A 12794-nucleotide genomic window follows, 5' to 3' on the forward strand; every position below is an offset into this window, starting at 1 on the left:
AAAATGAGGTGTTACTGAAAAAAAAATCAAAACTTTTTCCCCTGTTATATGCTGTTTCAATAGAGTTGTCTATATTTCCATATGAAGTTTGTCTTTGTTTTGTTAAACTCTGTGTGGTTTCTGCCCTGCTATTTATTCTGAAATCTGTACTTCTGCTTTTTCTTAGGTTTATTGTATTCAAAGCAAACTGCAAAAGGCACTTCCAGTTTACAGCAGAAGTGTCTAGAGGAAGCTAGTGTGGGACAGCTGCTGTTTTAAATTCATACCATAGTTTATTATGCTATAGGTGCTATGTGCATACATGCTAGAGGTTCAGGTCTCCTCCGTCAAGGAAGGCTCTGACGGCTGATTGACTGCTGATGTTGTCACTGAGGTACAGAACTGGCCGACAAAGAAGACCCTGGGAGGATTGGTTACAGAACAGCAGTCAAAGTGCGAGCACAAGCAGTACTCATCTTTGAGCATTGTTTCCCTATCGCCATCCTCACGTCTCTGCAGTAGGTGGTTCTGCAATATCAGCAAGATCAAATTATTTGCATATTTTGAAAAAGGAAAAAAGAAATATGGTAAAGTCCCATTTGGAAGTTATCCACAATGCTTTATAACACTAGAGTTTAGTTTTGATTTGTATTTAAAGAATTATTCTTTTTTCTCTGTATTTTTGTTTTAACTAAATATAGTGGAAAAGATTGTTTTGCTACCTCCTTCACATTTTAACATTTTTTTTGTTACAATAGATTATCAAATGTCAATAATCTTTACTGTTGTTGCTTATGCTGTATGTTGCTTATGTTGTTAACTTAATGTATTATTGCATTTTCTTTTCCTAGCAGCAGTGTTTGATAACTGTTTTTAGTATAGCTTGAATCTTCAGGAGTTTCCTTTACAGTTCACCCAGCTCTCTCCTTCTGTCCTACTTCTCCTTCTGAGCTCAAAAGAAGGGGAAGATAAACTTCCTAGTTTGCTTTTTAATAATCTGTTGGTGGTCTGAATTTAAGAAGAAACCTACTTTCTTATTTACACAAAGTATAATTGTAAGACATGTGAAAGCTGGGGTGTTCTCTTGATTGTGTAGTACAGAGTGGTCTGAGCTCAGTTCGCTGCTGTTGGTAGGACATTTCTAAAGGTTTCATTCTAGAATGATTTTTTTTTTTTCCAGTCAGTTAGAATTCATTGTTTTTCTCACTGAACGTTGTTCCTGAGCTCATCTTTCTTGGCAAGACGGGAGTATCCTAGCTATGTAGTCTCTGAAAGTTCTTGATGACTTGGATTTTGATTCTCTAGAATTCTGGACTGATAAGAATATGGATTATTCACATTTTTAAATTTGTGAAGTTGTTTGTTCCATTTAGAAATGAATGCTAAACTCATGATAGTAGTTGCTGTGCTAATATGATTTTTATGTGGAGGTTATATATCTCCTTTATGGCACTGTTCCTTTTTAATTTTACATTATAAAGTTATTGGGAAGAAAACCATTGGTAGCTAGAATGAAGTGGGTGGATGTTTAATATTCCAGCATAGATATACAGGAGAAATAGATAATGATGGTCGTTAAAGTCACATAGCACTAGTCAAGGCTCAACTTTTTGTACTGGATTAGAAACAGGTCATTATATTTGGTGGATGTAATAATATGCTGTTTGTGTTTGCACAGTGCTGTTTGTATCTGCATCTACCATGTAGTCTGTGTTGGATTTGGAGAGATCTGGATTACCCACTAGCAATGACTCAATTGGTGACAGTCTTACGCATGAGAGAACATATATGATAGCATCAGAAACATGTTGAGCGTTTGGGTCTGATGGTTCGCTGCAGAGACTGCCCAAAGAGGATGACTGATCACGTAGTTGTGTAAATCTGTTGGGGTTTCCTTTCCTTATGATTGGAAGAGGGAGTTGGTGGGGACTTTCCTTCCAGAGGTGCAAGAAGAAAACTGCTTGCAATTTTGGGCAGGCTGGGTCACTACAAAGTAAGTGGCTACGAAAAAGTTTTATGCCTTTGGTTTTCATGATCATGGAATTGCAGAGTTTGTAGGACCTTATGACTCAGTGGCTGAGTCGCGGTATTTTGAATGCACCTATGATTTCTGATGAAAAAAATTAAAGTGCACTTGAAATTGTTGTAATTTTGTATGAAAAGGAGATGAACTGGACAGATGACATTTTGGGAAAGGAAATAATCATGAAACTTATCTCAATTCTTTTCTTTAATTTTGTCTTGGGATAAAATATTCTGTTACATTAGATTACTCTGGCTTTTGGTTATCATGCAGGAAAAGACAAGCCCTGAGGTGTCTGAAATAACAAATAGCATATTAARGGCACTAAAGAAAATGGTGTCTGGAAGGGTTGGAAAAATTCATAATTCATAAATAAAACACAAAGTGTATGGAGCCAAAATTGTATTATGCAGTTGGTTAATAATTTATGTCATGAACTGTAGGTATTTCTGAAAGTCTTGAATGAGGTCAGTACTGATGGGGGCTGTGTATAAGCAGTGATGTAAAATTCTTTGTCAAACGTTGTTAGATTTGCAGAAGTAGTCATACATTTTACGTTAATCCTGCCAGGCCTTTTGTGATCTAAGATCTCCCAAAAGCTGTGGGAGATAAATTGATAAACTTCAAAATGAAAAAAAGCTTAGGCCCTAAAATGAGTGAGTTTTTTTTTTTAAATAAAAATGAAACCCACAAACTTGTTAATATTTGAAAAATATTCACAAGCTTCTCTCGGAGACATTCACGCTTAATACGCTTAATGTTATGTGTGTTTGACCACTGAAGTGCGGATTTGGTGGCGGTATGTATATGTTTTCAGTAATGCCTGCCGAAACCTCTTCCCCTTCCATTTTGCTGTACGCTGACTCTTCTGAGTGCAGGAGGGGAGAGCAGGAAAAGAGATTCCCTGGAAAATTGTTTTCCCTAGTATTAAGCACACGTAGCTGAAAAACTGGTTACTCCGTAGTACTATAGGTGTGTTATCCTCAGCAGTTTAAAGACTTTTTTGTAACCTGAGCAGACATGGTACAAAAATATGGTGTGCTAAGGATTTTTAAAACAAAATTAACTTAATGCTACTTTAAAGATGGTGAGAAAGTTCCTACTTAAAATTCACTAATGCCTTTTTAATGGGAACAAAGTTTGCTTTTTAATTACCTTCATTCTGAAGAAAATATTCACTTGGGATTTCCATATCAGTAACACTTGCAGTTGGTTAGGCATGAGATTATGCATTTTATGTATATCTATGTATATATACAAACACATACAATATATCTGTTTCTAAATATATTCACGCAATTTTTTTTTTTTTTTTGCATTCATTGAACCTTCCTTCTGCCACCAAGGAAATATTGATGACTGTCGAATCTTTTCTATTTGTTTATAATATTTTACAGAAGTTAAAAATACCAAATTGTAAAAATTTCTGGCAAACCTTTCTGTATCTACCTTTATGGTGTCATTTATACTAGTTTAGTAATCTGTATTTTCAGTAGTTCATTTAGATTTTGAATTTTGACTTTCTATAGCTTATGTAGCATCCTGAAGAAAGCAAACTGTCAGTTTTTCACACCTTTGAATGCTGTATCATGAACAGTTCCAATTTCCAGTGCTTTGTAACTCAGTAACTCAGGCCTCATTTTCCAATATGATCAGGCAGCTGAAAAAAGTTGAAAGATTTTGTATTACTTTTTTCATGACTCCAAGGCATCAAGAGTTTATAAATTTTGAATGGAAAGTCTCTGAATTCAATTAGTTCTGAAATGTGAACTGAAAAAAAGATTTTTATTGCATCACGTATAGAAATTTATAATAAAGCATTTTTTTTCTGTCCTTGAATCACTCTTTAGCATTGTATAATTAGAGTTTTACCCTCCAATCATTAAGATGACTATGCAGAAGTTTTGGGGGGTTTTATGGATTTTTTTCTTTTTTTCAATACTAATATTCAGTTACCTTCTCAAGAGCAAATTAAGATTTAAACCCAAGTTTAATCTATCTGATATGAGTGAAGTTTATGGAAAAGTGGATGCTGTTAACTTGAATCTGCCAAAGGTGCCCTCTATTTCAATGAAATGGGAGGGATTTGGTGGCTGAAAGGGGTGCCTCTGCGAGCGGGAGAGCGCGAGTGGCACGCGTCGGGTCGTGACGCTGGTGCTAATTCTGTGGCACGTGAGATGCGCTCTCTTTTCTAACTTCTCCTGAAACTACTTCCCTTCTGTCTGTAACTCCGCTGAGCTTTTTATACAGTGGGATTACTGCGTTTTCCTCTTCTTACTCTACCTCTTTTACCTATCTGGGGTTTTCCCTCTTCAGGCACAGCACGTTGTATCACAGTGTAGCAAAAGGGTTTATACAGCATTAACCTCCCTCGGAGAAGTGCTGGGGTTTCTGTTTTGGGGGCAGCTGCTTTGTTGTCGGAGAGAAGGCCTAGGGTGGTTCAGAAACTTCAGAATGTGCTCTGAAGAAAACAGATTTCTAGAAAGCCATTTCCGTGCTCATTTACTTAAGCTTTTTTGTGGTTGGGAGCTCTCTTGACTTTTAACTGGTGGGGATGTTTGCGTATTGCACATATGGTGGTGAATCTTGAGCATACGTTGTATTGAGTTAATGGTTGTTACTGTAGTGGTAATTACAATTTCTTGTGATTGGGTTTTATTTGCACATGTTATAATGCTGATACAAGCTTCCACAGGCTTCCTGGAAGAACAGTGTGAACAGGGCTTGAATTTCAAATAGTGGGAAAGATAATTTTCTTGACTCGGATACTGTATCTTTACTTTTTATGGAACTGTATCAGTTTATTGCAGTATTAATTTACTTAGGACAGTGTGCGTTCTTCAGTTGCCTCCACTGAAACCTGTGCTGCAATGATCTTGTCACTGGTGCCTCTTCACTCTGTAGATCCTGAGCTTGCCTGCGCCGGTGCGTGCAGCCGTGTTGACTCAGTTTACCACTCTTTTGTCCTTTGACTGCTCTGATTTTTAAAATGATCCATGTGGATGTTAAAATATGCCACATTGTTCCAAATCTGTCGGTCTTTTCCTTTTCTTGAGATCATTACGCTTTTGCGTAATGCGTTTGGGTAATCTTTATGCAAAAGGACAAAGTTGCTATTGAATGGATGTTTTATAGATCCAGGCACAGTAGAAATTGCTATTTGGCATGGTCCCCTTGGATTACCAGGAACAGGGAGCGGAATTCATGCGGGGGAAGTTCTTAATGGAATCTCTAGCTTTTAAAAATAGTTATTTGGGCAAATTAGCAGATCAGTGGTTCTCTCCATGTCGGAGGTAGCACTGATGGTGCCACGTGGCGCCGCGGGCGGCCCCGCAGGCCGTGGTCTCTGCGGCTGCGCCCCCTCCCACGGGCGCCTCACACGATGGGGCTGTGCCAGTGCCCAGCGGGGCAGGCCACAGGCACAGTGCCCCCGCGCGCCGGGGAGGGCGGCGGGCAGCCCGGTGTGCGCCTGCCTGCCTGCCTGCCTGCCTGCCCACCAGGGAAAGGCAGGGCTGCGTGGGAAGCTGCGCACTGCTCCTGCCCACCCCACTCCTCTGAGTGCGGCTGGGGGTGGCGTGGGCTGCCGGTTGGTACTGGGGTTCTGCTGATTTTGTGAGGGGCATAGTTTTCCTTAATAGGGAATTAAAAATTCTTAAAATGCACTTTTTCCTTTAGTTAAACTGTTTTTCAAATTTGTACGATGTTGTGAACAGTTGTGTAGAAACTAATATTTTTGAACATGACATCTATAGTACCTGATTTCAGTGTTGCTGAGGGACTTAACTCCTGCTGGGTGGGAACGAAGATAACATCATAGCAAGTATTGCATTTAGATTTATTTATTTGATACTAGTCAAGACATCATATTGTTTTTGTAGTAAGGCTTTTGTAGCTAAAAATATCTTTTAAACTTTATTTCCTGTTGTGTAGCTGTTTTTACTTGTTTTGTAATTGTATCTTTATGATAGTTTGGCATTGACAAATACTATACTACACTGTTAACACTTCCTTGTAATTAACTTGTAGTCTTTAATACAGCTTTAAAAAAAATCAACTTCTCTCACTTTTCCATCATGATGTGCTATTCATTTTTTATGTTAACCAGAGTGGTGAAATGTAGGCTTTGGGCAGGTTTAGGCTTGCTAAATTACAGTTTATACTTTATCCAGTTTCTTCCTTGCCTGTGAAACTCAGCGGTCTAGTTCACAGATTCCTGCACATTTTTATTCCCTGCTTGTTGGGATAGTTCTTGGTTGTGGAAGCTGTGTGTGAAGACTGGTCACATACAGAAAGGGCAATAAAACAGGGCTATATGTTGTTTTTCTTCTTCAGTACTTCTGTAGCTTAGAAAGCTGAAGTGGAAAGTACATCTGTGCGCAAGAAGGTCTTTTGCAAAGTTTGTAGGTTGCTTAATTTAACTGTTGTATGGTCTCTGCGAGGTGCAATTAGAGAAACCAAATCTTGCCCAGCTCGTCAGGCTGCCTGGGGAACTGGTGTGACCCAGTGGTTTCCAGCAGTTTTATCTGTGGCTTACTGGGGATCCATGGATTGTGATGTATAGTTTCAAGTAAGATGAAGCACACACAAACTTGCTTTTCTTATTGAAATGTGTGTATTTACAATTTTTGAAGGGAAACATTTGTAGAATTTTACATATGAATATATATGCAACTTCTAAGCCTTTCCAAGCAAATGGTGAGATCAGAAGGGCTGATACTCAGCTCTCCATAACTTGTTCTCCTAGACTGTAGTAGGGTAATGTGTCAGCATGACAAGGGTTTAGGGGAGGACTAGCTGGGGTGCCCAGTCGTCACAGAACCCCCTCGCAGCAAACTGTTGTGGTATCACTTCCCCTAAATGTATTTGATTGCCATAGATACCTTAACCTTTTCATCTAAGCTGGAATGCCACATAATAGGAAAATAAGGCCAACGGTATGAATATTCCTATCATATCTCCACAATACCATTTAAGGCCCAGCACTGAATACGTGCACCATTGTATGGTTTTGTTTGCAAAGAAGAAAAATAGGTATTTCTAGTCGAGCAAGCTCAAGATGGAAGAACAGACTTTGGAGGGGAGAGAGGATGCTGGTAATGGGCATGTGAGACTCATAAAACCAGTGACTGGATACAGCCTTAGACACAAATGTTTTTCTGGCTCTGGGCTGGGGAGAGATGCTTTTGCAGAAGAATTTGAAAGTGCCTATGATTACTTTGAATGTCAAGGGATAAGTTTATTAAGTTTTATAAGATAAGTTGTTTTACCTGTTTGACTCTCTTAGTTCCTTCACTTCGTGCCGATAGTGCATGTCTTGCTAAAGCGTGCGCAGTATGCTGCTTTGAGGTATCCAGTCCAAGTGTGAGTAAGTTTGTGGGTGAAATGATGATAAATATGGGAAGCCTGCCTATTGCCTAATATTCCCATGGTAAATTTAAAAGGAGATTAAGGATGAGGTTTATTTTGAGAGCTTTTACATCATTGAAAGATACAGAACTAGTATACTTGCAAAGAAGCACTTCAGGTGGTTGAGAGCTTTACTGTGTAATGGAATCCAACTCTAGATAGGATTTTACTTTCCTTAACCTATTAAGGTAGGGTTTATTTTTTCAATATTGAGAGTTTATTTTTTTTGGTAGTACTATTACTATGTTTACATAAGAGGGAGGAGAGTTGGGGAATGCAGGACAAAGCGTATTGTCCTTTCTCCCCCCCTCTTCTGTTCCCAGCGCCCCCAGAAGACAACAGGGCTCTCTGAAGGCACAGCAATGGAATAAAAATAAGCCTTGACTAGGAAGAAGTGTAAATGTCAAATGGATTAAAACACTTTTTCTTGTGCAATAAGCATGATGTTTTGAAAGTGTTTTATTGTTCACTGTTACTCTTGCTTTCCTATCTAATAGATAGCATCCATACATGTTAAAAATATGGTATTTTTACTATATTTGTTGAATGCTGAGTTTGGTTGGCTGGCTGTTAATTTTGACTTTGGGACATCTGAAAGAATAGAACTTCAGTGTAAACTTCACTAAATGTAAAACTTCATAAACAATGTTTTTTGAAGTTACTAGAAATGTTTGATTACTTCAATGAAAATTCATTCACAAATTAGAGTTTTTAAATTTCTTGATTTGTTTGGGAAATTCAATAAAATAATTGTTTTGCATTTCTTTTCTCATATTTTCATAAATGGTCTAGGTCAGCAAGCTGAAACAACAGGTGCACATTACAAACTGTAGGGCTTAACAGAGTAAAGAAAATGAAGAATCAATAGTCTACCCTGGGAAAAGAGTGTAGTAATCTTCTTAGCTATGCTTTCCCTTGTTACTGTTCTTCATTCTTTTTTCTTTATGCTTATACAGTAAGCATGGTTATCCTGAAGGTAATATCTGGAAGTTCATTTTTCATTACAAGTGGCTGGTTTCTTATCTCCTTAAATACACAGTGACTTAAAATTCAGCCTTAGAATTGTTAGGTAATGCTTCCAGTTGTTATACCCAAATGATCTAGGTGGAATATTTTATAAGTGCAATATACAAAAAAATTTGAGGATTTCGGTTACATTTTTAGCACATTGTTACTCATCTTCCCTGCAGGTTCCAATAAGTAAATTCCACTTTAGAGTAATTAGCAGAACTTCTTCACTTGTTAAATTTGCGTGCCATACAAATGTTCTGTATTCTGTGCAGCAGAATTGATATTCTACATGTAAAATATCTACAGTTTGCATTACATGTTTGGTTTTTGCTTCCATTTGTATCTAATTTCTTTTGAAGTTTCTCTGTAAATCAAGAAATACTGCATGCAAAAGAAAACAAAATGTGGTTGGATGTAACCTCTGCTGTGTACTCATTCTTTTTCTTCTCCTTTATTACAGAAATGAGCCGTCAGACTGCTACAGCACTACCGACAGGTACTTCAAAGTGTACGCCATCCCAGAGGGTGCCTGCGCTGACCGGCACTACAGCTTCCAATAATGACTTGGCTAGTCTTTTTGAGTGTCCTGTGTGTTTTGACTATGTGCTGCCACCAATTCTTCAGTGTCAGAGTGGCCACCTTGTTTGCAGCAACTGTCGCCCCAAACTTACGTGCTGTCCAACTTGCCGAGGCCCCCTGGGCTCCATTCGTAACTTGGCTATGGAAAAAGTTGCCAATTCTGTACTATTCCCATGTAAATATGCCTCTTCTGGATGTGAGATAACTTTACCACACACAGAAAAAGCAGACCACGAGGAGCTGTGTGAGTTTAGGCCTTATTCATGTCCGTGTCCTGGTGCTTCATGTAAATGGCAAGGTTCTCTGGATGCTGTAATGCCACACCTGATGCATCAACATAAGTCAATTACAACACTTCAAGGAGAAGATATAGTGTTCCTTGCTACAGACATTAATCTTCCTGGTGCTGTTGACTGGGTTATGATGCAGTCTTGTTTTGGCTTTCATTTCATGTTAGTGTTGGAGAAACAGGAAAAATATGATGGTCACCAGCAGTTCTTTGCGATTGTACAGCTGATAGGAACACGCAAGCAAGCAGAAAACTTTGCTTATCGACTTGAGTTAAATGGTCATAGGCGGCGATTGACTTGGGAAGCAACTCCTCGATCTATCCATGAGGGAATTGCAACAGCCATTATGAATAGTGACTGTCTAGTCTTTGACACCAGCATTGCACAGCTCTTTGCAGAAAATGGCAATTTAGGCATCAATGTAACTATATCAATGTGTTGAAATGGCAATCAAACCTCTTCAGGCCAGTGTTTAAAACCGTTGCATTTAATTTAGCAGAAACTAGGGTAACCATCTTTGACTGTCAGACAAATTATTTGGTAGATGGAGGATAGACATATATGAAGGTAAATAAAAGGAAAGGCTGTTAAATCGCAGGAAGCAGTTGCATGTAGTAACACTAATATATTTAAAATAAGTCAACAGTAAACCACTGAAAATATATATACACCCAAAATGGGCATCTTTTGTATTAAGAATTGATTCTACAGGAAATGTTGTAAAATAATTCTAAAAACTTGTTTGTAGATTGATTGTACTGTTGAAAAGGATACTGTTTCGTGTTTTTGTTTGTGTTTTTTTCCTCCCCCTTTGACTGACAAGCCATGTTGAGCGGTCTGATCTCTGGCCGCTGCTTTTTCCCCTACCTTTGTAAGTCACTACATAGTATTGCTGCTGTTTGTGTATATTTTTTGTGTATTTGCTAATTTTTATTAACTTCTAGTTTTTCATTAAATAAATATGACTTTCTTTTCTGTAATTCAGGTTTTCTCTTTTTTGTATCTTTTTAAAATTAATTACAGGTGTCATCTTTTGATATGCATTATTGCTATGGTAAAACTTATATTTCTGTATGTTTGGTAAATTTTGTCTCTTTCCAGTAGTCAATTCATTGGTGATACTGTTCTTAATTGAGCTATTTTGTGAATGTATTGAACTTGAAAGGAGTAATTATGTTCAAAGATGTGTTGGGAAAGAAGGCTCCTTTAAAAACAGTCTAGATGTTGTTGTACTTTGAGTTATATCTTCTAACAAAAAAGAAGAATTATTAAGATTTTTCCAAATTAAAAAATTCACATTTCAAATTTAGAGATGCTTAGAAACTCAGTTGCATCCTTGTATTTGTTGTTTTTTCAGTACAAAGAAGGTATTGTATTACACAGTATTTGTAACTATAAAAACAGTCCATTTGTTAAAAAAAAAAAAAAGGCAGTCAGAATGAGATGTTTTCAGTCTTTTTATATTTGTCATTAAAAGAATACCTGGCAAATTAAAAAAAATTTTGCTTTTTGCTTTAGCTCAAAGTTTGACACATTAATACTATTGCTCAGTTTCTTGTCCTCATGTCTTTTGGTTGTTACTAACGAAAGTAATTTTCTTGAACTGATCTTGTATATCATTGTAGTGATATGATATACAGTAAAATGCAAATAATTTCTTACAGGTATAATTCACCAGCCATAAAGGCTTTTGTAGGATATTGGGCTTTATGCAGGTTGCCTATATGTGAAAATTTTACCATGAATGTATATGGTATGTGTGTTATAAAACATGGAGGCAGAAAAAGAAGTAAGTTGAAAAACTGTTAAATCTCAAGCTATTTGAAAGAAATCTTTGTCAAACCTAGTAATTATGGACATCTGTTTGGAGAGGTAGTCTGGCTATTAATTACTTTTGTAACACATTAAAATACAGTTTATTTACTGTGCACTGTCTTAACTTTCTTATCAGAAACTGATCTATTAAGACAACTCTTGTTCAAATTATTTTGATGCATGATGAGGTAAGTAGTTCTGCAAGTAAGGAACATGAAAAACATCAGGTTGGATTCCTAAAGTAGCACAGAAACAGTTGGCTTTATGTAGTGGAATTAGTAAGTTGCACGTTTTGGAAGCTGATCTTCCGCTGTTCAAGCTGTGTACAGATTTCATTTACCAAATGTACTGGTGTCTTGTGACAGCAGATAAATGCTTCAAAGGAGTCTGCGATCTAGCATCTTTTTCCTTATGAATATACAAATAATTGTTTGCCAGTCTTCTAAATCCTGTAATTACTCTTGCCTGATTAAGCTTGTCTACATTTACCTCAGTTTTGTCTTCTGGTCTATTGACAGAAACTTGGCCAAACACTTAGATTATTTTTATACACATATACACACACTCCCACTCACCCTCCCACTCACTCGTTTGTGACTGGCTGGCTGGGACTGACGTTTACTCCTATCTGCCAAGGTGATCTGATTTTAACACTCAAGTTTTGTTAAGAAATTGTAGCTAAGGACCTGTAAGGGTAGCCCTGAGCAGGCTCGTACTCGCAACTGAAGCGTAACAGGGCTGTGCAAGTGCAGGGTTCACTTAAGACTGTTCAGTGCTGCTGCTTGTACTTCGAATGGCTCAACTTCCCTTGCGTGCCCCAAAAGAACCATGGCTCTTCAGTCCTTATTGCACTGATCTGCAGTGATTTTATTTTGGCTAGAATGGGCTAGTTCTCAAGAGTATACTTTTGAAGAGGACTTTAAAAATTGTGTTTGTAATAATTTTTAGAAGCTACTGGTATGGTCAGACTGTTTTTCATTGTGTTTTACAGGTGATAAATGCTATAGCATAACTAATGTGTGCTGATCTATTATAATGTAAATAGTATTACTCTGATATAAAAATCTGTATAAAGCATTTGATGTCCATCCAGAGATGGAAAGATTAAACATATAAATTATGCTTAGGCACAGATCCTCAAAAGTATTAGGAGTATAACTAACTCAGTAGACCTCCTCTAAATAGTTTGAGGATCTGGTAAGTAAACCACTCTGTTATATAAGAGAGAATAACATACTAAAAAAATCTGTACAGTTTACTACCTTATCTAAAAATAAATGGTGTATTAAAGCCTGGCAATGTCTTAGCATTAGCTATTTATTTTAGAAAGTACTGTCTTACTTTGCTGTATTGGGAAAAGGGTATTCAAATTTGTCTTTAAATGAAATGCAGTAGATCTTGCATTTGTCCCCATAAATCTCCAATGTTTTTTTTATTGCCCCTTTWAAAAAAAAAAAAAAGGAAAATGTTTGATAAATATGGATGTGAATATTTGGGGTCTGTCCTGACGTATCTTGCTAGTTCTTGTTTACAGTATTGCTTCAAAATTAAAGTAGGTTAACATTTTTTGTATTGCTGCCTATACCATTGTATTATTTATTTCAGTTTCTTTTCAAAGCTGCTATGATTACGAGTATGAATTTCCCTAGCCAGCTAGTTATATTTGTAGCCATTTACAGTGTGGGTAGAGG

At 37.2% G+C, this 12794-nt stretch overlaps 1 protein-coding gene across 1 annotated transcript; it reads left to right on the top strand.

Annotated features, from left to right (window-relative positions):
* Positions 1 to 288: 288 nt before the first annotated feature.
* SIAH1 (siah E3 ubiquitin protein ligase 1) lies at positions 289 to 12548 on the top strand. The gene is made up of 2 exons (XM_026058194.1): positions 289 to 566; positions 8880 to 12548. The coding sequence occupies exon 2, from the start codon at positions 8882 to 8884 to the stop codon at positions 9728 to 9730; it is 849 nt and encodes a 282-aa protein (XP_025913979.1). The 5' UTR covers positions 289 to 566; positions 8880 to 8881; the 3' UTR covers positions 9731 to 12548.
* The last annotated feature ends 246 nt before the right edge of the window (positions 12549 to 12794 follow it).

This window comes from Apteryx rowi, unplaced genomic scaffold, assembly GCF_003343035.1.
Source record: "Apteryx rowi isolate R43461 unplaced genomic scaffold, aptRow1 scaffold_1, whole genome shotgun sequence".
NCBI classification, from domain to species: domain Eukaryota; kingdom Metazoa; phylum Chordata; class Aves; order Apterygiformes; family Apterygidae; genus Apteryx; species Apteryx rowi.